Here is a 24,393-nt window from a genome sequence, read left to right as displayed (position 1 = left end):
TTTCTCAAAAATGAACGAAGTGAGTCAGTCAGTGCAAGGAAAATAGTATTTGCTCCCAAGGATGAAGTTCATGCTTTTAAGACAAAATTAGAAATTTGGAAATCTTGTATCTGCCACGGGGATCTTGACAGCTTTGCAGTATTAAAAGGCCTTTCTGATGGGATTGGTGGTGATAGTAACAAATGAGATTTTGTGATAATGTATAATGAAATGTGTCAACATTTGGAAGATATGTCCCATTCAGTGTACCATTCCAAATGACCATTGATTGATGTGACTAAATCAAGCGTGGGCAAAAAATATTTTCAAAATGCAAGATAGACCAATGGATTTTTATATAACATAACACAAAATCTTTATTGATATGGTGTCAGATTTCACATTAAAACTAACTTTCAGGAAACTACTTATTGAGTTTTGGTGCAGTCTTAAAAGATAAAATCTACAATTCCCTGAAAAGGCTATTAAAAATACACCTCCCTTTTCCAACTACATATCTATTTGAGGTCAGATTATTTTCATGTAATTCATCCAAATCAGCATATCAGAACAAAGTGAATGCAGAAAGTGACACAATCTAGTTATTTCCTTTAAGGCACATTAAAAATGTACAGAAATAAAAGGTACTACTAATAATTTTATTTTGGAAAGTATAGTTATTTTTTTAAATACTATTTTTTGTGAGGTGTGAATATTTAGTAAAAATATTTTAATCTCTGTTTTGATTTTTAATATGGTAACTATTTATATCTATAACCGACATAAACGAAAGCTCTTTGGGTGCCTCAATAATTTGTAAGAATACAAATGGTTCCTGAGACCAAACAGGTTGAGATCCACTGTTTACATTATTATTCATTTTCCTGATGATTGTAGATCAGTCCTCTCTAACTCAGATAATAGATTAAGCCAAAGTAGGCCAAATTTACTTTTTAAAAAGTTAGAAAGGAAGGAGGAAGGGAGGAAAGGAGAAAAGGAGGAAGGAAAAAAGAAAGAAAAGCATAAGTAAAAGCAGCATGTTGCCATAAGGTGTTGCTAGACTTTAATGGGATCTGTGTATGTCAAAGATCTGCATCACTGTAATGACTGCTTTCTCTTTATTTATGTACCACCCTCTTCGTCTGTGAGGAGGATTAGCTGTACCTCTACTAGCATGACAGTGAGACCAGATCAGAGAATCAGGCTAACGTTTACCTCCCAACAAGAAAAAGCTAAACTGGATTTTAGTCCAAGCAAATCATGACTGCTCATAATCCATTTAGAAAACATAGTTGTGACAGTGTGTGCATTCACTTCCATGAGCATCATATGAAAGAGGTCTGCTTTTGAAATTTTTAATATAAAAATTTACATTAGAAGAAAAATCATTTTTTTCTGGTTTGATTTTAAAGCTATTGCCAAATATGTTTTCTAGAATCCACCCTTGCATATCCCTCCTGTCTTTTAATTGTAAAACATATTACACATGCATAAAAGTATATGAAACATATGTCAGTTTGAAGAATAAAAATAAAATGACCATTTGTGTACCTATCACAAATTTATGAAATAGAACATTTCAGACTGGTATTATATGCCATTCCTTGATGAAATCATGTTTATTATTTAACTGAATTTTTTTCATATTCGTATTAGCTGAGTAACTCCATTTGGTTCTGAATAATCAGTGGCCATGTAGCAAGACCAAAAATTATTTTTATGAATAATTGCTAATTCCATCATAGTTCAATTAAAATCAATTTAGTCAACAAAAGTCATGACCTAGGATCTTAAGTTCACTCCTCCCAGGGCTTTATCATCTATATTATTATGGAGCCTGGAGGGAGAATTTTCATTTGCTCTTCAATATTTGCCTTGTGTTTTAGTCATTAGCTTTTATAATTTCTTTGTTTCTCGTATAATTTCCATCCACTTTGCAACACCAGAGTTTAAAATAACTCTTTACTCTAAAAAAAATATGTTCTTATTAAAAAAATTTAGAAAACACAGAAAAATCCAAAGATGGAAATAAAAACTACCCACAATTTTATCATACAAACGTAACCTTGGCAATAGTATCTCTGTCCTCCCCATTTTAGAACTTAAATACATTTTCTTGACATTCTTCTAAAAAAAAAAATCACATTTTAATGGAGAAAAATAAGGGATACATCAAGATTAATCATGTTTCTTTAAATAGCCAGAATCACCCTAATAGTGAAAAAAAAAAAAAACAAAACAAAAAACAGAAACCAAAAGTCAAACTAAAAATAACAGCAACCAAAAAGGTTACTTGGTATTTTAAATACTTTAAATAGCTGGGATGGATTTGTTTTGTTTTCATTCATGTGTATATTTCAGTTCTCTATTGCTGTATAACAAACCATTCCAAAATGTAGTGACTTAAATTTTTATCTCTTATAGTTCTGCAGTTTATCTCAGCTGTTCCTCTTTTGGTTTCACTTTGATTCACTCAGGCATATTTGACCGAGGTGGGAGTGTTAAGACGGCCTCACTCACATGTCTGTCAGTTGGTGCTGGTTTTGCCTGGGAAACTCAGTCATCCTGCATGTGCCTTCTCATCCTCCAGTTGGCTAGACCAACATGGTCGTTTCATAAAGACCCATGGCAGAAACTTGTACGGCCTCTTGAAGCCTTGTGTCCAGAACTCATCAGTGTAATTCCCAACACAATCTATTGGTCAAAGCAAGACACGGGGCCAGGCCAGATTTAAACAATAGGGAAGTAGACCCTCAACTCTGGACTGAAGGAGCTCAAACAATTTGTGATCATATTGAATCTGTCACAGTGTTGTGAAACATATGAACTATTTACTATTAAAGACCATTTCCATTAGCTTTTGGGGGGAACTTCCATAATATTAGAATTTATTAGATTGGATAATTACAGAGAAATATCTTTGGAGAAATGGAACCAGATTTCTCTGCCAAAAGCTGACATTTCCATGTGTATGATCAGGGTGACACATATGATCAGGTTCCAATGTCTATGGAGGAGCAAAGATAATAAACGTAACTGAAATGGACCAGGCTGAGCTTGAAGTAATCTAGAATATATATACTCTGTCTAGAAATAGCAGATGCTTCTTTCCTGGCACTGAGCCCAGTGATGCCTGAACTATTAATATTTTAAGATAAAGACAAAATCTCATCATTCTGTGTATATCAATAAGCTGATTCTAAAATTTACGTGGAAAGACAAGAGAATCAGAATAGTGAATACAATACTAAAGAAGAAAGAGGATTCACTCTGTCTGACGGTAACTCATGATAAAGCTGCAGTAGTCAAGATATTGTTATATTGTCAAAATAATAGGGAAATAGATCAATGGAAAAATCAGAGCTCTCAGAAATAGACCCACAGAAATATAGTCAACCAATCTAGACACAGGCCTTATACCTTTCGTAAAAAAAAACCCACGAAACCTCCAATTGGATGATAGACTTAAACATAAAGCACAAAACTATTAAGAAAAAGCTTCTAAAATGCAGGAAAAAACCTAGGTGATCTTAGGTTTGACAATGAATTTTTAGATACATTGCCTATAAAATAATCCATGAAAGTTGGACTTTGTGAAAATTAGTACTTCTTGCTCTGTAAAAGATAATGTTATGAGAATAAGTTGGACTTTGTGAAAATTAGTACTTTCTGCTCTGTAAAAGACTATGCTAAGAGAATAACAAGCCACAGACTAAGAAAGTATTTGCAAAGTACACATTTGGATAAAGGACTTGTATCCAAAATATACAACAAATGCTTGAATTTCAACCGTAAGAAAACAAACCAATTTTAAAAATTGGCAAAAGATCTTAACAGACACCTAAGCAAGATATACAGATAGAAACTAAGCATATGAAATGTGCTCAGTGTCTTATGTCATTGGGGAATTGCAAGTTAAAACAACTATAAGATTCAACTGAATATCTATTAATATGGCTAAAATAAAAAAAAATAAAAATGACCATAGTAAATGCTTATGAGGATGAGCAACAGAAACACTCATGCATTGCTGATAGGAATGTAAAATTGCAGAACCACTTTGGAAGAGAGTTGGGGAGTTTCTCACAAAGGTAAACATAGTTTTACCATATAATCTAGTAATCATGCTCCAAGGTATTTACTGAATTAAGTTGTAAAGTTCTGTCTAGAAAAAAATCTGCACATGGACATTTATAGCAGATTGTTCATAGTTACCAAACCTGGAAGCAATCAAGGTATCTTTCAATAGGTGAATGAATAAAGAAACTTTGGTACAATAGAAAAATATCCAGCAATAAAAATAAATAAGCTATCAAACTACAAAAAGACATGGAGGAACCCCAAATGCATAATTGCTAGGTGAAAGAAATCAATCTGAAAAGTCTATATACTATATAATTCCAACTATATGATATTCTGGAAAAGGCTCTACTATAGGAATAGTAAAACCACCCGTGATTGCCCGCAGTTTGAGATGTAGGTGGTGGGGAAGAGATGAATAAGTGAAGCTCAGGGGATTTTGTTTAGGGTGGTGGGACTATTCTATATGCTACAGTAATATTAGATATATGATGTTATGCATTGACAAAATCCATAGAATTAGACAACACAAAGAGTGAACCTTAAGGTACACTATGGACTTGAGTTAATAATAATGTATCAATATCACTTTATTCATTGTAACAAATGTACCACCCTCATGTAAGGTGTTAATAGTAGGAGAAACTGAATGCCAGGGATGGGGAAACTAGTATGTGGGAACTCTGTACTATTCGTTCATCTTTTGTAAATTAAAATAAAATATAAAAATATTTTTTAAAAAAATAACCATTTTGTGTTACATGATTTTCTGACAAAAGAAAATATAATTGAGTTGAAATTTTGGCTCTTCCATGGATGAATAAGTAGTATTACACATAGGTCCCAGGCCTATTTTCTTATAGCTAGAAGATAAAATTATATAGGTTTTATTTGATGTTTTCTATAATAATGTAGTATTATACAGTATATGTAGCTGAAACATTTCATGAATAAGCCTCCATTATAAAGATAGCTATTTATTAATGCACCTTTTGTGAACCTGTCCATTTCAGGGATTTTATTTTATTTTTTTAAATTTATTTTATTGAAGTATAGTTGATTTACACTGTGTTAATTTCTGCTACAGAGCAAAGTGATTCAGGTATACGTATATATACATTATTTTTCATATTTTTTCCATTATGGTTTATCACAGGACATTGAATATAGTCCCCTGTACTATACAGCAGGACTTGTTGTTTATCCATTCTATATATAATAGTTTGCATCTGCTAATCCCAAACTCCCAATCCATCCCTCCCACTTGGCAACCAGAAATCTGTTCTCTATGTCTGTGAGTCTGTTTCTGTTTTCTAGATAAGTTCATTTGTGTCATATTTTAGATTCTACATGTAAGTGATATATGGTATTTGTCTTTATCTGTCTGACTTACTTCACTTAGTATGATAATCTCTAGGTCCATCCATGTTGCTGCAATGGCATTATTTCATTCTACTTTATGGCTGAGTAGTATTCTGTTATATATATGTACCACATCTTCTTTATCCATTCATCTGTCAATGGAAATTTAGGTTGTTTTCCATGCCTTGGCTATTGTGAATAGTGCTGCTGTAAACACAGGGGTGCATGTATCTTTTTGAATTATACTTTTGTCTGGATGTATGCCCAGGAGTGAGATTGCTGGATCATATGACAACTCTATTTTTAGTTTTTTGAGGAAACTCCTTATTGTTCTCCATAGTGGCTGCACCAATTTACATTCCCACCAACAATGCAGGAGGGTTCCCTTTTCTCCACATCAGGGATTTCATTTTTAAGCAACATTTTCCTTCGAAACATTTTCATTTGATTTGAAAAGTCACTTTCATGAAGGATTATTAAACAAACTGGCAGCAATTTTGAAAAATTTTGAGACACTTTATCTACAATATTGGTTTTATAAAGATTAACACATTTTGAAAATTCTTTCAATGTTTTCGTTGTGAAGAATATTTATTTTTGTTGCTGTTATCAACCAGAAACGGATGTGACAAGACTGAGAAAGCGTGAATTTCTCTTTCTTCACACAAAGAGTATTTTAGATGACAATTACTCTCCCAACTATTAACTGGAGAACTGGTATTCTTTTATTCATCTGTGATCAACCTGTGTGGACTTGGGTCCAACCAAGGAAGATTAACAGCAATGTTAAAACGTGTCCCAGGTCTCCTCCCACCTCACTTCCTCTCTGATCACCCACGGCCCCCAGTAGGACCTAGTTAGGTTTAACCTCCTTTGGCATTTCTTCAGCCACCCCAATCCTGGTTTTGAAGATTTCTTTGCCTCATTTTCTTTGCTTCAAGATTGCTTTGAGTTTGCAAAATGAAAGATTATATGCTAATTCCATTTAACTCATTAAGTTGAAAACAGCCTAAATTAAACCTTCATAACTTATTGTTTATAGCTTATTGTTATAAAAAAACAAACTTTTTGTTATAAAAAAAAAGAAACTTTCATTTTGAAAACAACAGATTTTTAACACAATTCTAACATGTTTTTCTAATCTTACTTCCCAAACCACGGAAGCAATAAACAAAGCAGAAGGAAGTGGAATAGGTATTAGTGGCAGGCACACTGAAAATATCAAACAGGTACTGATACTGTCTTGTTCTTTGATGACAATAAGTCAACAAGGCCTGTAGCCCACACGAGTGACTTGTAGTCTCAAGCTTTTTCCCTTTGCCTTATACCATGATGTCAACAACAGATAAGACTATTCTAATATCCTAATCCTAGAAACTAGGCATGGAAAGACTTCTAGGAGTCTATTTTATAAGTTTCATTGGCATCTTTCCATGTTTCTTTCATTCCTCTTCATCACAGTGTCTTGTTAGAAAAACAAAACAAAAAAAAGTTCCAGATACATCATTTTTCTTCGCAATATTTTTCATAAAAGATGTGGCCCTGTGCTTTTTTCCACAGACCCAGGACTGCATAGGCAACTGTATTTTCTGCAGAGACCATCAAATGTAGTAGCCATTGAAGGAAAAGATGCTATCCTGGAGTGTTGTGTTTCTGGATATCCTCCCCCAAGTTTTACCTGGCTACGAGGAGAGGAAGTCATCCAACTCAGGTATTATACATTTAGGAGTTCTGTGAAGTATATGTTACTATTTATCTTTCTCTAATTTGATGTAAGTACCTAGTAATACTAGGGTTTTTGATAATAATTGAATATTCTTTCCACATTCCTTGGCATTAGACAGTATATAAAAGACACATACCCACTGGGATAAAGGAATGGGGAACAGAGTCAAAATCCATGAGATCAATTCTAAAAGGAAATTTAGAAAGTCAGTGTTGCTCTTGAGATGATCCTAACCACAGAGGCTTCAGCAAAGATACTTTGGAGGATCTCATCCTGAAGAAGTGGTGTAGAGAGTGAAATACTTCTTAAGAAACCAACTTTCTGCATTTGAATGTATAACATGCCATGATAGGGTCTGTGCAGTTTTTTGTTTTTTGTTTTTTTAGCTCTGATTATATCTCTCACCATCCCAGCTATAACAAATATTCAAGATAAGACAGAAGAATTTGGCTGGCTTTAAATTACTGGACATTAATATTAAGGCATACTTAGAAAGTAAACTCTTAATAGAATGGAATACTGAGTCTGAAACATTTTGATGAGAATGGATTAGATTTCACTTAAGAAATTAATTTCATTGATTTTGAGATCTGGTGTTCTAAATAGAACATTTATATTCTATGGTAAGATAGGTTCATAGGCAATAAGTTTATCTTTACGTTTCATCTACCTTCAGTATTTATTTATATAACAACAATACATGGTATGGTATCACAATACTTCTGAGAATACTGAAATATGCAATAAATCCGGTTGGAGCTTCAGCATGTGAAGATGTGTTCTCTGAATATGGTCAGGCATGCACAGTGCACTATGACGTGTGACTTTGTACAAAGATTACTAAATTGGATGTCAGGACATAGGACATGGACTTCCACTGTGAGTAATTACTTCTCTGGACCAGCGGTTCTCAAATCCAAAGTGAGCCAAATTATCTTTAAGTTTCTTTTCAGTACTAACATTAGTTCCAAGTTTAATCTACTTCATTTGTTTGATCACAGCACACAGTATTCCGAAGGGAGTGGTTTACCTTGAAGGGATTTTTGAACATAAATGCAGTGTTATCAAGCTCCCCTGAAATAGAGTTTTTTCTCCAGTTTTATAAATCGAGCTTTTGTGGAGTTCAGTTAAATCTTTGAATACCTTGCCTGATATAGATATATGTAAATCTACTCTCTAATGTCATATGTCTTCTGTCTTACAGGTCCAGAAAGTATTCTTTATTGGGTGGAAGCAACTTGCTTATCTCCAATGTGACAGATGATGACAGTGGAACTTACACCTGTGTTGTCACATATAAGAATGAGAATATTAGTGCCTCTGCAGAGCTCACAGTCTTGGGTAAGTTAACGGCTTGAGATGAGTTTACATTGTACCCTTCAAAATATATCACCGTGATGCTATAAATGCTTATCACCAAATTGCTTCCTATGTTTATTAGTGTGAAATTGCAAAGCCCCAATACTCCACACATATGCTTGCTCTACGTTGATTAGTTGCACAGAGGTTAAATGTAGTATTTGAATACTTGCTCATTGATTAAAATCCAGATAGATCACTCTTAGTCTAATTATTCCCATTACATAACTGAAACTTACCAAAAATGATTATCTAACAAAAGGGGTAAATAGCAAATGAGAGGTTCCAAAATATCTGGGGGAAATAAATGAAGAAATGAATGAGAGAAATTGTATAAAAAAATAGGCACTTGAGTAGAAAAGTTAAATGTCATTTGAGATGACAGGGTTTCTGACATTAAACTCAGATGTGTTGGTAAAATTGTTCAGTTAATATGGAAATGCTATAGATGTTATGTTGAAAGTGACCCATTAAAATCAAATACATCTAAAGAAAACCTGCATAGCAAGAATCTAATTTAAATAAATGTAAGTTCATTAAATTGAGATAGGTAGGGACACTGTGTGGTCACTGCAAATAAATAATTCTTATATGCGGTAGCTCCTCAGTCAAACAAAATGTTTTATTATCCACCAGGTTTCTTTTAGCCAGTTTCATTTGAATCATGTAGTTTACAGAAAGTGCCTTAACATTTGAATTTCAATTGATTTTTTCTGTAACAACACCAAAAACTTGTTTATCGGTCTTTGAATTTTTTCCTCTGGAATAAATCTTTTTACCATTTAAAGAGTCCAGGTAAAATCATAGGCTTCTTAAGAAGTTATTCAGTAGGAATGAAAAGGTGTGGTATACTGATTACACCTGCTAACCTATATCATAATATTATTATGCTGTCCATTTTGCTTTAAAGTTTGGGTTTTGCTTTAAAGTTTATTCAGAAAATGCTTTCATCTGCACACAGGGTAATAACATATACGATGAGTGAGGCAATGGAGTTGTTTGTTCTTTGATCAAACTGTAAATATTAAACTAAGAATAGGCAAAGGACTCTAATTATTTGGTTTTAGAGGTAGCATTATTCTAACTAAAATATCAGCTAACTTTAAAATGGCAACAATTTAATTTACTCTTATTTTATATGGAAGTTTTTTTGTGAAACAAAGAACTTTCACATTTGTAACATCAAAGTACAGTAACAGAACAGCTACCATAGAAATAACCTTGTAATGTGTATTACTGATTGATTGTAAGGCAAACGTGGTTATGGAATGAGCTAGAATTTGTGGTGATCAGAGCTAAACCTCTAACTGCAAACGCCTGAGGTCTAATTTTATACCAAATTAATGCACATATTGAGACATGTAATGCTTCATTGATATCTAAGTCAAATGTATATAAATACTGATTTCTAAGGATAAACTAGCCAAGAAATATGTGTATAGACGTACATATATGCACATATTTTGACATTCATGGCATCTTCCTCTGTGTGTTACTGTGCACATATATATGTTCTCCAGTCCTTGATTGTTGAGCATTATCTTGTTTCAAAATTTTATTTTTTAAAACAGCAAACGCTAATTTATCCTTATATATTTTTGTCATTTATTTGCTTATATCCTGAGGAAAATTATCAAAGAAAAGTTTATACTCTCACCAGCAGTGCAAGAGTTTACCCCTCACAAGGGTGCACTTTTCTATTATTTGCCTATCTAACAATTTTATAAAATTGAGTCTCTTTGTTCTAATTTGCATCCCTATAAAATTCAGATTATTTTTATAGTTTTACTGGATATTTGCATTTTATATTTTGTGACTTGCTATCACTCTTTTTTGATCTTCATAAATTTATTGAAATAGTCATCTTTATCTTGTTTATTTGCAGGAACTCTTTATGTAGGAGAACAGTAATAATGCTCTATATGCTCTGTGTGTGTATATTTTGTTGTTGTTTTGGGTTTGGTTTTAAGTTTTATATAGGGTACCACGTCTTTCTCTTTATGGCTGCTGGATTTGTTGCCTTTAGACTTCCATTTTTATTCTAAATGAACCATTCTATTTCTAAAAATCTAGTTATAGATTACATGTTGAATATGTAAATTAGAGGCATTATTAAATTTTAAATATAGATAGAGCAGCGTTTGTATCTTGGTTTTCCCTCCTCCTTCCTTCCTTTCTTTCTTGAATTCTCTTGGTAACTGTGTATACATTTTAAGGATTTCCCACAGACTTAATATGACTTATAACTATTGTAGAAGGTATGGTTTAATTTAGGATGTGGTTGTAACACTGTTTTAACTATTCTGCCCAGGCTTTAAAATAAGTGTTGATATAGCAAAATCTTTGATATAGTCTTTGACTATCCTGATATAAGCTTAAGTTCGTCCTGCAGGACTGAGTTCATATGGAAAATAGAATTTATTACTTTTTTTAAGGAAAGAAATACCTTCATTATCAGTGTTACTTACATTTGGTTTTCATCATTTTTAAGAATTTAAGTGTAATTTAAATTCTTCATAAGATAAAATTCCACAAGAAATCCAAGCTTGTGCTTTAATCATGGATTTTATCAGACTCTTGTTTTGTCTTTTAACTCATGGTTCTTTCTTGCACTTAGATTGCCTTTGAGTGTGAACCGGCATGAACTAACAGACTATTCAAGTAGGATATAATTTTATATACAACAAGATAAAGAGAAATTCTGTGGTCTTCCTCAAGAGTTTCAGAGTTAATGTCCGTTAAATATCATTTAAAGCATTTACATTCTAAAATGAAAATGGAAAGTTCCATAATATGTAAACCTATTGAAGAAATCTATATTAGATGAGATTAAGGGCAACCTTGTCTGAAATAAATAAAAAATAAATAAATGTATGGTTAATAATAACCATTTATATAATGTTTCTGACCTATAAGAATAACCATCAATACAGTATTGGTAGACCTCTTTTGAGTACATGCATTGCACTGGGTTCCAGAAAGGCTACACAAAGGTTTGAAGTCTGGCTTTATGCCCTTGCAATATAGTTACAAATTCATAGTCAGGTACCTTCATGACTTCTGAGTAAGGTTTTTTTTTTTCCATATTGCATGTAAACATGGGATCTGTGAAGCTGTGAAGAGTTGATAGTCTCTGCTTTCATAAAAGATAGAGCCTAAACCAATGGTGACAGGAGAAATGTGGAGATGAGGATACAGAGGGAGGCTCTTTGAATACCGTTGCCAGCTTATATTTTGTTTAAATCACTAAAGCCATGGTTATTTTTTTAAACTCTAGTTTTTAACAAGGATCTAAAGAATGGTATTCTGTCAATTCTTATTTTTAAAATGTCTAGGTTTCTGGCTCAAGAGCTATAATCACCATTTCTGAACATAAATACATCCTTTTCTCCATCTACCCGTTACCCTCACGCACACCTCCCTGCACACATCAAGACAACACTTAATAAGCATTCAGGAGATTTACCACTGCCTTAGGTCTCAATTGATTCATTGTCCAAAGCAATGCAGAAATGCATATGTTAAAGAGGTATTTGATCTTTAACCAATAAAGTGCTTGACCTTGGACAAAGCCTGTGCACCCTTGTCCATATGCACTCAGAATGAGATGGGTGGAAAGTTCACTCTTCAGTAAAAGCCATTAGGTCTAACATCAATGAGAAAATGAAAGTATTTTTGAATTTTCCAGAAAAGATTCTAGAATTCCTTTTAAAGCAGTCTGTAGCAATACAAGCAATATACTATTAAAAGTTGACCTTTTGGGCTTCCCTGGTGGCGCAGTGGTTGAGAATCTGCCTGCTAATGCAGGGGACACGGGTTCGAGCCCTGGTCTGGGAAGATCCCACATGCCACGGAGCAGCTGGGCCCGTGAGCCACAACTACTGAGCCTGCGCGTCTGGAGCCTGTGCCCCGCAACGGGAGGGGCCGCGATAGTGAAAGGCCCGCGCACCGCGTTGAAGAGCGGTCCCCGCACCGCGATGAAGAGTGGCCCCCACTTGCCGTAACTAGAGAAAGCCCTCGCACGAACCGAAGACCCAACACAGCCAAAAATAAATAAATAAATAAATAAAATTTAAAAAAAAAAAAAAAAAAAGTAAATCTCTTAAAAAAAAAAAAAAAAAAAAAAAAAAGTTGACCTTTGTGTGTAGGTTTTCTCAGTTATTTGCCTTATCAACTTTCTAGAGAAATGTTGGCTAGAAGTGTCACAAACTGGCTTTGTAGGACACAAGTAATTCTACTGGGTCGGTCTTTTACACATGATTGAAAACTTGAAGCGAAACCTAAGAGTTCATATCTTCCACCGGACAAGTGGCACGTGTTACTTCATCTGGTGTTTGAGTTTATGCTTCTCCCAAGTAAACACCTTTGAAAAGAAGTCCTTTGAGACAGGTATTACCCCTGCCTGAAACTCCTCCTTAAGGGGCTGGGATCCATGTGTCACCCTTTAGGAATGTGTTCAGAAGGGCTTTCTCTACCGACCTGAGCATATTCGCCTTACACAGATATGTTCTTTAAGCCTAATGGTGGTGGATTCAGAATATTAAATTATATTTCAAAATATATAATATATATACATGTATATATACATATATACATATGTATATGTACATGCATACACATAATATACACATATTCTCTATTTCTAAGAAAATTTCTCTTCAAAATCTAGTCCCATATTCTCTCAAATGCTTATGGTTATCTTAACCATTAAATAATGTATCGATTTTGCAAATAATTAGATCATAGACAAAGCTATTCAGAAAGTTTTAGAAAAACCATCTTAAACGTGAGTTGAGAGCAGATTAAGATACATGGGGGAAGTTAAAGACCCCTGTTTAAAAAATATAATTCTGTAATGTCGTGGGATAGAAAAGTCCACATTAGTAGCTCACTTTCTTCTGAAATTGCTATTGGACAATAAAAGAGGTGGCTGGGTATATATAATGAGCCAACCAATTACAGTTTCTAGTCCCAGGTAGACAACTGAGCCACAGTGTTAGTAGTAAAGTAGCACCCAACTGTTGGGTGTCTCTTGTATACTCTTTCAAGTACTCTTTGGGCATAGAGAGACATATGACACAGATCCAGGCCTCAAAGACTAGTTAGGTAAACAGACAAGAAGTAGGCAATTACTAAAAAAGTCAAAGAACAGTTGGGAGAGAGGGAGGTGTGGGACCCTGAATAAAGAGTTCAACAAAGGTGAAAGAATGGGAGTTGGGGCTAGGACATTGGGAGGAGAGGTGGAAGGAGAGCCTTCTGGGCAGGGGGAAGGAAGTGGGCAAAGGTTTAGAGATAAGCAAGGGATGGAGAAGGGGGAGTGATTATGGGTACAAAGGGAATCTGACGGTGGAGTGGAAAAGTGGTATAGATCCTGACTATGTTGCTAACGTGGTTAGATTTTTATCTTAAGCGTAATGGAAAGATATGGAAAGATTTTTGAGTTGTGGCTTACCAACTTTTCATCTTGTTTAGTTATCTCTCTAATCCTCAGTCTCTTCTTTGGTAAAGAATGATAATTACTTCATCATAGGATTTGATGACTACTTGGGTATGAGAATTGGGAGAGAAGGGTTCCAGAAGAGCAAGGAACAGATTTGGGTGCTCCGGGAAATAAAGAAATGTAAGATGCTGTTCCAGCCCTCATGAAAAGCCTAGAGCATGGTTGCAAAGATTAAGCAAAAACAAACTGAAACAAAATGCCACAAATATTGAAACATCCCATGTATTCTCTTCATAACCAGTTTTTCTCATCTATAAAATGTCCATAGCAACAACTGGTCCCTGCATAATTCTCACAAATAGTGGAGGAATCATATAATGATGTCCTAACAATACACAGAGAGAGTTTTTTTAGAAATTTAGAAATCCCTAAATTTAAATCTAAATTTAGATTTAGAAATATCTAGAAACATAGACAAAAAATTAGGTTTGTGGCACAAGGACGATATCCAAATTCATGAAGCATTTTATGTTTTTTACTTTACTCTGTGCCTCTATGGCCTGCTCGTCATTCTTTCTTCCCAGCTGGATTGTGAGAAACTTAAAAACCGATGCTGTGTCTTTTTTGTCTTGGCCACTCAAACTCTTGGTTTGTTCTCAGGCTCATCTGAGTTTTAAATATATGAAATACAATTGAATGTGCATTGTACATAAATTATCTGACTTTCTATCAAAATATTTCATAAGCTCTCCATCGAGACTCTTGTTTTTTTCCTACACCACTGTTATGCACTGAATTGTTTCCCCCAAATTTATATGTTGAAGTTTTAATCCCCACTGTGACTGTATTTGGAGAGAGGACCTTTCAGTAGGTAATTAAGATAAATGAGGTCATAAGGGTGGGGCCCTTATCCAATAGAAATTATGTCTTTATAAGAAGAGGAAGAGGAGATGGGGTGCGTTCAGGGTGGTATGGCAGTAGACCACCATGTCCCTTCCAAACTCTGGAGCTTTCCCACACTGCCTCCCTCCCGCCACCTTTTAGATGCTTCCTCACACCTGGTGTTTATTGAGTGCCCTCTGTGCCTGGTGCATTGCTGATTTCTGTGAGGCTTTATAAAAGGAGAATGAGAGTGGGCCTGGTCACAGCTGTAGTCTTCTGACCCTGGTCTCCAGTCTCAGCAGCCCTGGGTTTGAAGTGATTACAGGCTGCCTGTGCCCTGGCCATTGGTAATGTGGGCAGTGGAAAAGTTGCAAGGGTTGCAGGTTTCAGGGGATCCATACTGGTCCCTTTCCAAATAGGACAGCCTTCAGTGACTGTGGCAGTGACCAAGTATGAGACAGTGGAGGGAGTCGGGCTGTCGTGCATTCACTGCCTAACACCTGAATCTGCCCCCCACCATGACCCCAACACACCCCTGTGGATGAGCATAAGGGTTTCCTGCCAGGTGGGCTGATCACATGCTGGAAAAAATTTTTAAAAATAAAAAGAAGAGGAAGCAATGTCAGATCACTCTCTCAGTGCACACACACAGAAGAGACCATGAGAGGACACAGAGAAAGGCCATCATCTGTAAGCTACAGAAACAGGTCTCACCATCAGCAAACCCTGCTGGCACCTTGATCTTAGACTTCCAGCCTCCAGAACTAAGAAAAAAATAACTTTCTGTTGTCTAAGCCACACAGTCTGTGGTATTTTGTAATTTAAACCACAGACTAATACTACTACAAAAAGGGTGGTTGTTCTATGCATTAACCTGTTAATCTTGATCAGTTTTACAGAGACATGAGCTACAATGGAGAAGTATATTACTAACATTTCTTACATATTGTTAATATGGACAATCTTCAATTTCCAGGAGTGTTAAAAAAAAAACAAAAAAACAAAACTTCCTCTTACAGTAGCAATTAATCAAAACCCATTTCTTCATTTATACAATTGATTATATGTAGTTCTACTATCCTTATAAATTTAGTGTTTGCTTGTCTTATTTCTTCAATATCATCTTTTTATTTAGTAATTTTGAAGTATAAGGTACCACTTTAGATCCTATCATATTAAATTATCTGACCAAATTTTAATTATATATATATATATATATATATATATATATATGTACACATTATTAACTATGAAAAAACTGTGTTTTCTAAATCAACTCTTAGGTATGCTCTATAAATTCAGTTTACTACAACAAGCATGTAAATGTTGACACACACCATCAACTCTCAGATATGTCTAGTAAGGAAAGGAAAGGAAAGGAAAGGAAGGAAACATGATAATTAAAAATTGATATGGCTTTATTTTTTATATATGCTTTAGTTTTATAATTTTCTGTGAAACATATGTATCATTTGCTGCTACTTTCTCAGCATGGATAGGTGGCCAAGCAGAAAATTAACCCATCCATTTGTTTGGAGAGTAAGTGGCACATTCACCTGCCATTAAGGTGTTCAGTCACCTCCTTTATAAACTCGTTGGTGGATCACCCATGTTGGGTTTTAGGCTTATGTTCTTAGCCATGAATGGAAAATAGTTATCCTAAAATATATTAATTAATATAATATTTATTCTTTTATTGCAATGTATAACTGTTTGAATGGAGTTCTTCTGAATTTACTGCTTCTGCCTAAATAGCAGTCCTTAAATTTCATGTCTACCTATAATTGGCCTTTATTAGCAGTGACACTCTCCCCTCACCCATACACATTTAATGATCATAGTCATAAAAGCTGTGCCTTAGGTAAGTTTATGTTGATTATCCTTCACAGATAATTGCCAGATGGATCATATTGAAGTTAGTTAAGAGTTTTTCCATGTAGGGATATGGTCCCAAATGTAGGATACAAGTGCATAAAGTAAGGCAGAATTAAAATTTAAAAATTCATATATTAGCTGTTTCTTCCCATCACTGTGTTGATTACTTATCATAATTAATTTCCTCACCTGAGATCACCACTGTCATGAGAATATGCAAAAGTTCTATCCAAAATGATGTTTAGAAGATTCTGTGGAATGCATATAGGTATTAGAAGAAGAAAAGTGGTAAACTCAGGCTGTTAGTAATAAAATTATTTGATTATGACTGCAATTATGCCTGGTTATGGAAATACTAGTTGGATTAGTGGTAGGATTTATTTATTTATTATACAGATATTTATGTGCAGGCCTACTATGTGGATCTCTACTCTCCTTCCCTCTTCCTTTGGATAAAACAATTTGAACAGTGTTTTGCATTTATCCTTGAGATGATTATGATCTAATTTTTTTCTTTCTCGGACAGATAAGGAAGGAAGTAGAGGCCCCAGATGGAAAGGCAAAGGCTATGTACTAATTCAGAGCATTAAAAAAGGCAATCTAAGACTATGATTTTAATTAGCCCTAACAATTTCAGCAAGGTGAAGTGACCATCTGTGGTTTAGAAGGAGAACTGCTGACAGTGGTAGAAAGCTGCCCAAAAGGGCATTTCATGCCAAAATTTTCCTGAAGTACCAGAAGTACACGTTATCCCAGAAGGAGTTTAACTCTGTGCTAGGACTCGAACTAAATTAAACAGGAGTGTTTTAATTAAAGTTAGCAAGAGTTAGCATCAATTGTGCTTGCCAATTTTTAAACACTAGGGAGGAAAGATGATATTTCCTTATATACTTTCTAACTTTTTTTCTGACTTATTATTTGATATATCTAGGTATACTCATTTCAGTAATTTTACATATTTAGGTGTGGATTCATCTTTAGTATAATCTGGTATATCTGAGCAGGAAACCTCCAGAGTATACCTTATATTCATGCAACTGAAATTCACACTATAAGACCGACGGTCCCACTACCACTTGGTGGCAGTGTACCTAAGGGCAAAAAGCACCAACTTGAGAACACAAGTCTTAAAATGGTGGACTCTATTAAAGCATTTGGAGTTTCTATCTATACATTGGTTGATTCATTTATTCATTTGCTCAACAAATGTGTATTTAAAATACAGTAATTCTCTCACCTAATGCTTTAAAAAACAGCTTTATTGAGTATCATACATTAAAATTCACATACTATACAATTTTGCATTTAAAGTGTACAATTTAATGGTTTCAGTGTAATGCAGATGTGTGTGACCCATCTGACCACAGCCAATTTTAGAACACTTTCATTACCTCATACTGTTTAGCTGTCATTCCCCTGTCCTCTTGTTCTCTCTTTCTCCCTGCCTTACCCACAGCCCTAGGCAACCACCAATCTACTGCCTCTGTAGATTTCCCTATTCTGGACATTTCATATGAACAAAATCATAGAATATGTTGTGTTTTGTGACTGGTTTCTTTAACTTAGCATAATATTTTCAAGGTTCATCCTTGTGGTATACATCAGTACTCCATTCCTTCTATGGTCAAGTAATATTCCATTTGTATAGATATATCATGTTTTATTCATCCACTCATTAGTTGATGGACATTATCTCCACCTTTTGCCTATTATGAATAGTTCCATATAAACATTTGTGTACAAGTTTTTGTGTGAGCCTATTTTTTTTTAACATCTTTATTGGAGTATAATTGCTTTACAATGTTGTGTTAGTTTCTACTGTATAACAAAGTGAATCACCTATACGTATACATATATCCCCATATCCCCTCCCTCTTGCATCTCTCTCCCACCCTCCCTATCCCACCCCTCTAGGTGGTCACAAAGCACCAAGCTGATCTTCCTGTGCTATGCGGCTGCTTCCCACTAGCTATCTATTTTGCAAAAAGAGTCATATACCACAATGTTCATTACAGCACTATTTACAATAGCCAGGACATGGAAGCAACCTAAGTGTCCATTGACAGATGAATGGAAAAAGAAGATGTGGCACATATATACAATGGAATATTACTCAGCCATAAAAAGAAACAAAACTGAGTAATTTGTAGTGAGGTGGATGGACCTAGAGTCTGTCATACAGAGTGTAATAAGTCAGAAAGAGAAAAACAAATACCGTATGCTAACACATATATACGGAATCTTAAAAAAAAAATGGTTCTGAAGAACTTAGGGGCAGGACAAGAATAAAGATGCAGATGTAGAGAATGGACTTGAGGACATGGGGAGGGGGAAGGGTAAGCTGGGGCGAAGTGAGAGAGTGGCATTGACATGAACCTATGTTTTTAATTCTCTTGGGTATATGCCTAGAAGTGGAATTGCTGAGTTGTATGGTAACTCCATGTTTAATCATCTGAGTAACTACCGGGCTGTTTTCCAAAGCTACTATACTATTTTACATTCCCTCCAGCCATGTATGAGTGTTTCTATTTCTCTACATCCTCACCAACACTTGTTAATAGCTGACTTTTTTATTCTAGCCAGCCTAGTGAGTATGAGGTGGTTTCTCATTGTAGGTTTGATTTAAATTTCCCTGATGACTAATGATGTTGAGTATTTTTTCGTGGGATTATTGGCCATTTGTATATATTTTCTGAAGAAATGTCTATTCAGATCCTTTGCCCATTTTTAATTGGGTTATTGGTCTTTTTATTATTGAGTTGTAGTGGCTTTTTATGGGCATATGTGTGTGGAGTGAAGTCTGCCACCTTGATGGGAACAGGCTAAACGGAACGCCACAGAGGAACTTCTAGGGCAATCAGCTACCTGGGTGGAAATGTTTGAGTTCACAAAGACTGTCTTTTCTTGCCTTGCTTTTCTCTTTAGCTGGCACTCTGTCATGCATGTGCACTGCTCTTTGATCATTAGATCTGACACAACCTGCACCCATGTGGCAGCCCCCATCCTTCCCTGTGTTTCTGTAACTTCTTGTTAATTTCATGATTAACACTTAATGCATTGGTCAGGCAGCTTCCATAGAAGTTCGTAATGTGAGTTGTAATTAGGTATAACTCAAATTGGTTCCTCAAGGGGAGGGGTTGTATCTTAGTCATTTTCATGTCCCCAGTATCTTACATACTAGTTGGCATGGACTAAGCATTAAGAAATATGTAAGAAATGCATAGTTTTCTCTCTCAGAATTGAATTTGGGTTTTCATCCTAAATGTTGAATATGTGGGGAAAAAAAAAAAAAAGTGTCTCATTCATTTAGTCCTTCTTGTGACAAAAGAAAACCCACAAAAACAATAACAACAACAAGATTGTGCACAACCCTCAGATTCCAAGTCTTCTTTCTCATTTTACCTATATTGCTATGGTTCCGAAAAGCTATTGCGACGCATGAAGTTTTAAGTGCACTATAATTAAGACATGACAAAGTGTTCTGAATTGCAATTGAAATATTTTGGTAGTTACTCCTTGTGAAACACATTTGGGTTACAAGTCCAGTAGGAACAAAATGGACAAAGTTAAAGATGAAGCAACTGCGTCATCAAATGAGGCATCTCGTAAAGATGAAGGCTAAACATTCTTGTTCAGCAGCGTCCCCCCAACTGTCTTTTTATTATTAAGTATTCTAACAGAAGTGAAAAACACAAAACAAGAAGTCCTCTGTGTTCCCTCAACTTAGGAAATGTTACATCAAACAAAGTTAAATTAAACAAGTACACGCTGCAGGTTTTCTCAGAATCTCTAACAGGCTAATGTTTGGGAAATGGTATGTGCAATTAGCAAAGACTGTAGAGTTAAAAGTCATTTTTTCCCTATGTTTGGAGGATGAAAGTGCTTTAGGTGAAGAATATCCTATTATCAGCAGTAAAGCTACACCAATTTAACTTATATGTAATTTCAACTTGCTGTATACATTTCTGTGGAAACTGCCTACCCAATTAAAAGGGGATTTTTACCATGGTTAATGGGTGTGGTTATTTTTTTATTCATTTTTTATTAATGGGTTCAGACCCATTACACATTTTGTAGGAAACAACATGATGCCTTTTTAATCACAGCCCAGAGCTTCCCTTCTGCTAAGAAAAATAAGTGTGATATTTGTGAGTTTGCATCTATTTCTTCTTTAGAGGGCCAGCAAAGAAAATAATTAACCCCGGTGATCAAATTATACAATTCAGTTTTCCCTTGGTGTGTTCTTAGTGACATTCAAAAAAATAGTTAGTGAATCCAACTGCTGAATTCTTGGTCATAACACTTTATCACCGATTTCCAGTGTATGAAAATAAAAGAAATTTCAAATGACCTGGGGGATTGTGTGTGTGTGTGTATGTGATTCTTAAAGGATGTTTAGCCAGATAGTAGTAAGGATTGTGTATGTAATACTGTGTTTTCCTTTAGAATGATAATTCAGGCTGTAAAATACCTTGGGAATTAAGACTCCACAGGGTCACTGTGTAGATATATGCAGGAAGGGAGAAAGAGAGGAGGGGCATTTTCCTTCTTTGATTTTTAAAACAATAATAAAATCATAAGAAATGGCCTCAGAAGAAGAAATCAGTGAGTGAGTTTTTCTCTTCCCCACGTCTTGACTTCCTTCCATGTAAACAGCAGAGCAAATTTGTTCTCATTTCCGCTGTAAACTGCTTGGTGTTCTTCTTTTTGGCTGAATGCTTTAAGGGACATTTCATGCTTATCAGCATCTCCCCTAAAATCAGGAGCATCTGTATGCTTGTGAATCTAATCTTTCATTTTAGCCACACCTTCTCCTTCCACCATCTTGCTCTTCTCTCTACTGCTCCAGTCTACTCCAGTTTATATTGTACTGAGGGTGTTACTGGGTGAGCAGCCAAGAACACATCACTTGATCTGTGCATGGTCTGTGTGATGGACCAATGACACCTCATCTGCAGAGCTGGTATGAAGTTTAGACCAAGTGAAATGACACATGGTCAGTGCATCTCCAGGGCAGTGCCTGGAATGGAACAGATATTTGATAAGTGGCATCGTTGTCATTATTAACAACAGGTGCCTGCCCATTAACATGCATTCTGCTCGATTACTCAAACTCAGAATAGGGAGTCTCATTTAGATCTTATAAGTTGGACGGGTCTTACCATTTCCTGACATTTCAAGGAAACTCCAGGAGAAAGAAACTGTGCTAAAGAAGCATTCTAGAGGTGACTCTAAGAATAGTAGAACTTAGGGCAGTAAAATTTATCTTAAAATACAGGATCACTGAACCAAAGTGTAGAAGTAGGGATTCATGAGAGGAGATGAATGAGTTATGCTGCTTTGAGTGGGCTCTATAGTCTAGTGATTTGGACATGAACCAGGGTCTAGTACGTATGAAGCATTAAATAAATATTAGCTATTATTATTTTAAAAAATAATTTGAACTAAAAGTATTATAGGCTTTCTTGAGGGAGATTAAGAAGTGTACTACCGGGACTTCCCTGGCGGCCCAGTGGTTAAAACTTCGCCTTCCAATGCAGGGGGTGCGGGTTCGATCCCTGGTCGGGGAGCTGGGAGCCCACATGCCTCACGGCCAAAAAAAAAAAAAAAAACATAAAACAGAAGCAATATTGTAACAAATTCAATAAAGACTTAAAAAAATGGTCCACATCAAAAGTATATATATGTTTAAAAAAAAAAAAAGAAGTGTACTACCATTATTTACAATTTACCAAAGACTATGAAAATGTCAACATTGTAAATTATTAAGAAAATCCCCTGGAAAATAAATATTCACAATTAAATTAGCTTTGGGTAATAAGGAATATTTATCATTCACATATATAATACATATGAAAACTTTCAAAATAAGTAAATAGAGTTTGGTTTAATGAATATATTCTCAGTGTTGCAATACATTAAACCCAGTCATGAGCTTTGGGCCCTCTTTTCTTTATACCTTATTTACATTACATTATTTACATTAAATCTATACTAGTTCAACCTCCAGGGTATATTTCAAATCTACCTATTTTTCTCCATCCTGCCTTCCCTCACCTTAAATAAAGCCAACTACTCTCACCTGTTACCTGGACCAGACCTGTAACCTCCTAACTCTCTCTCTTTCAGTCTTGCCTTACTGTAACCCATTCTCTCTCAGAATGATTTCAACAGTTTAATCAGAACACAGAATGTCCCTTCTTAGAAATTAAAATGCTCAAGGTCCTTGCATATTTTTTTAGACTAAACTAAAAACTCCTTACCACATCTTACCAACTGCTGTGGGATTTAGCTTGTGTCAACTTTGCTAACTTCATCACATCCTACCTCTATCCATTGGGCTCCAATACTAGCCTCCTGCCTGTTCCTTGAACAAACCAATTTCCATTCGCAAAACATTTTGGGGCAGCTTCCCATGTCTGGAATGATCTTCCCTCAGCTCTTAATGTGGCTAACTCCTCACCCAGATCATATCACAAATGCCACCCTCTTTTGGAGTTTATCCTTGTCCATTCTGACTAAATCAGCCTCTCTCAGTTACTCTGTTCCACCACCCTGTTATTTTTTCCTTTGTAGTACTTATTACAATCTGTTGTTGTCTATGTCCTCATTCACTGTTCCTATCTGCACCAGAGTAGAATCCTTATCTGTTTTGTTCACTATTATATCTGCAGAAACTAATCAGTCAATCAATCAATCTGTTGAATTAATGATACGTTGCCATCACCATCGACATCACATTTATTGGGCCCACATTATGTGCCAGACATTGTGCAAAGTGCTGTGTTTTCTCATTTAATAGGCTCAAAATCTATATGTTCTTATTTCCATCTTTAATCTCCACTTTAATTGAGGCTCAGCAGCAACAGCATTTTCATCACTGTCACCATCATCATCATCATTTTAGGAAGCAGAATTAGAGTTGGTGTTGTTTGCCTTTCTCAGACAGTGGTCAGGGAAAGGAATAGGGCCCTGAGATGTAGGGAAGTCCATCAAGACAACCCAAATGAGCTGGTCAGACAGGTGGATCATCAAGCGGGGGCTTGTGGTAAACAAAAAACGGACAGAGATCTTAGAAGCTGTGTAATTCTCAAAGTGCGGTCCCCAGGCCAGCAGCATGGGCATCACTTGTGAGCCTGTTAGAAATGCAGAGTTGTTGTTCATGCCCTTGCCTGCTGAATCAGAATCTCTAGCGATGGGACCAAGAAACTATCTCAATAAGGCTTCCAAGTGATTCATAACCACTGCTTTAAGAAAAGGAAGACCAATCTGGCAGGTGGCAAAAGAAATGGGATATTAACAAGAGTAAGGCAAGGCATTCACATTCAAAAACCAGAACAAACAAAAGTAGCATTGACAGGCCATGTGCAAAGACACAGACCTGTTATCAAAGTTGGAGTATAAGGGAGGGGCTTGGACGTAAGGAAGAACAGTCAAGGTAGAGAACAGGGTGGGATACTGTAGGATTAGACAGTATCCACATGGACTTAATCTTCTCACTTGTAGCACTTGCTCAAGTTCTTGAAATTCCCCTCTGATATACAGGATTAGCATCAGAGCATGAAGTTGGACTAAGCCAAAAATAGAGAGAGAAAAAAAAAAAGCCTATCTACTGGAAGAGTGTGGGTCTGGGGAGGAAGGTGGGCCATGTTGACTGCACTGAAACAGATCTATAAGTTTGCAGATGACT

General features: G+C 35.5%; 1 protein-coding gene across 1 annotated transcript in view; it reads left to right on the top strand.

Moving 5' to 3' along the window:
* Positions 1-24,393, top strand: part of DCC (DCC netrin 1 receptor) — a 1,180,955-nt gene that overhangs the window by 536,748 nt on the left and 619,814 nt on the right. Inside the window, exons 4-5 of the mRNA XM_082416529.1 lie at positions 6,982-7,132; positions 8,352-8,488. Of these exons, the coding sequence (XP_082272655.1) occupies positions 6,982-7,132; positions 8,352-8,488 (288 nt within the window). The remainder of the gene's footprint in view (positions 1-6,981; positions 7,133-8,351; positions 8,489-24,393) is intronic.

This window comes from Balaenoptera physalus (assembly GCF_965194825.1).
Source record: "Balaenoptera physalus genome assembly, chromosome: 12".
Classification (NCBI taxonomy): domain Eukaryota; kingdom Metazoa; phylum Chordata; class Mammalia; order Artiodactyla; family Balaenopteridae; genus Balaenoptera; species Balaenoptera physalus.
Note: the sequence above shows the minus strand (reverse complement) of the source record. Positions and strands in the feature narration are given on the sequence as shown.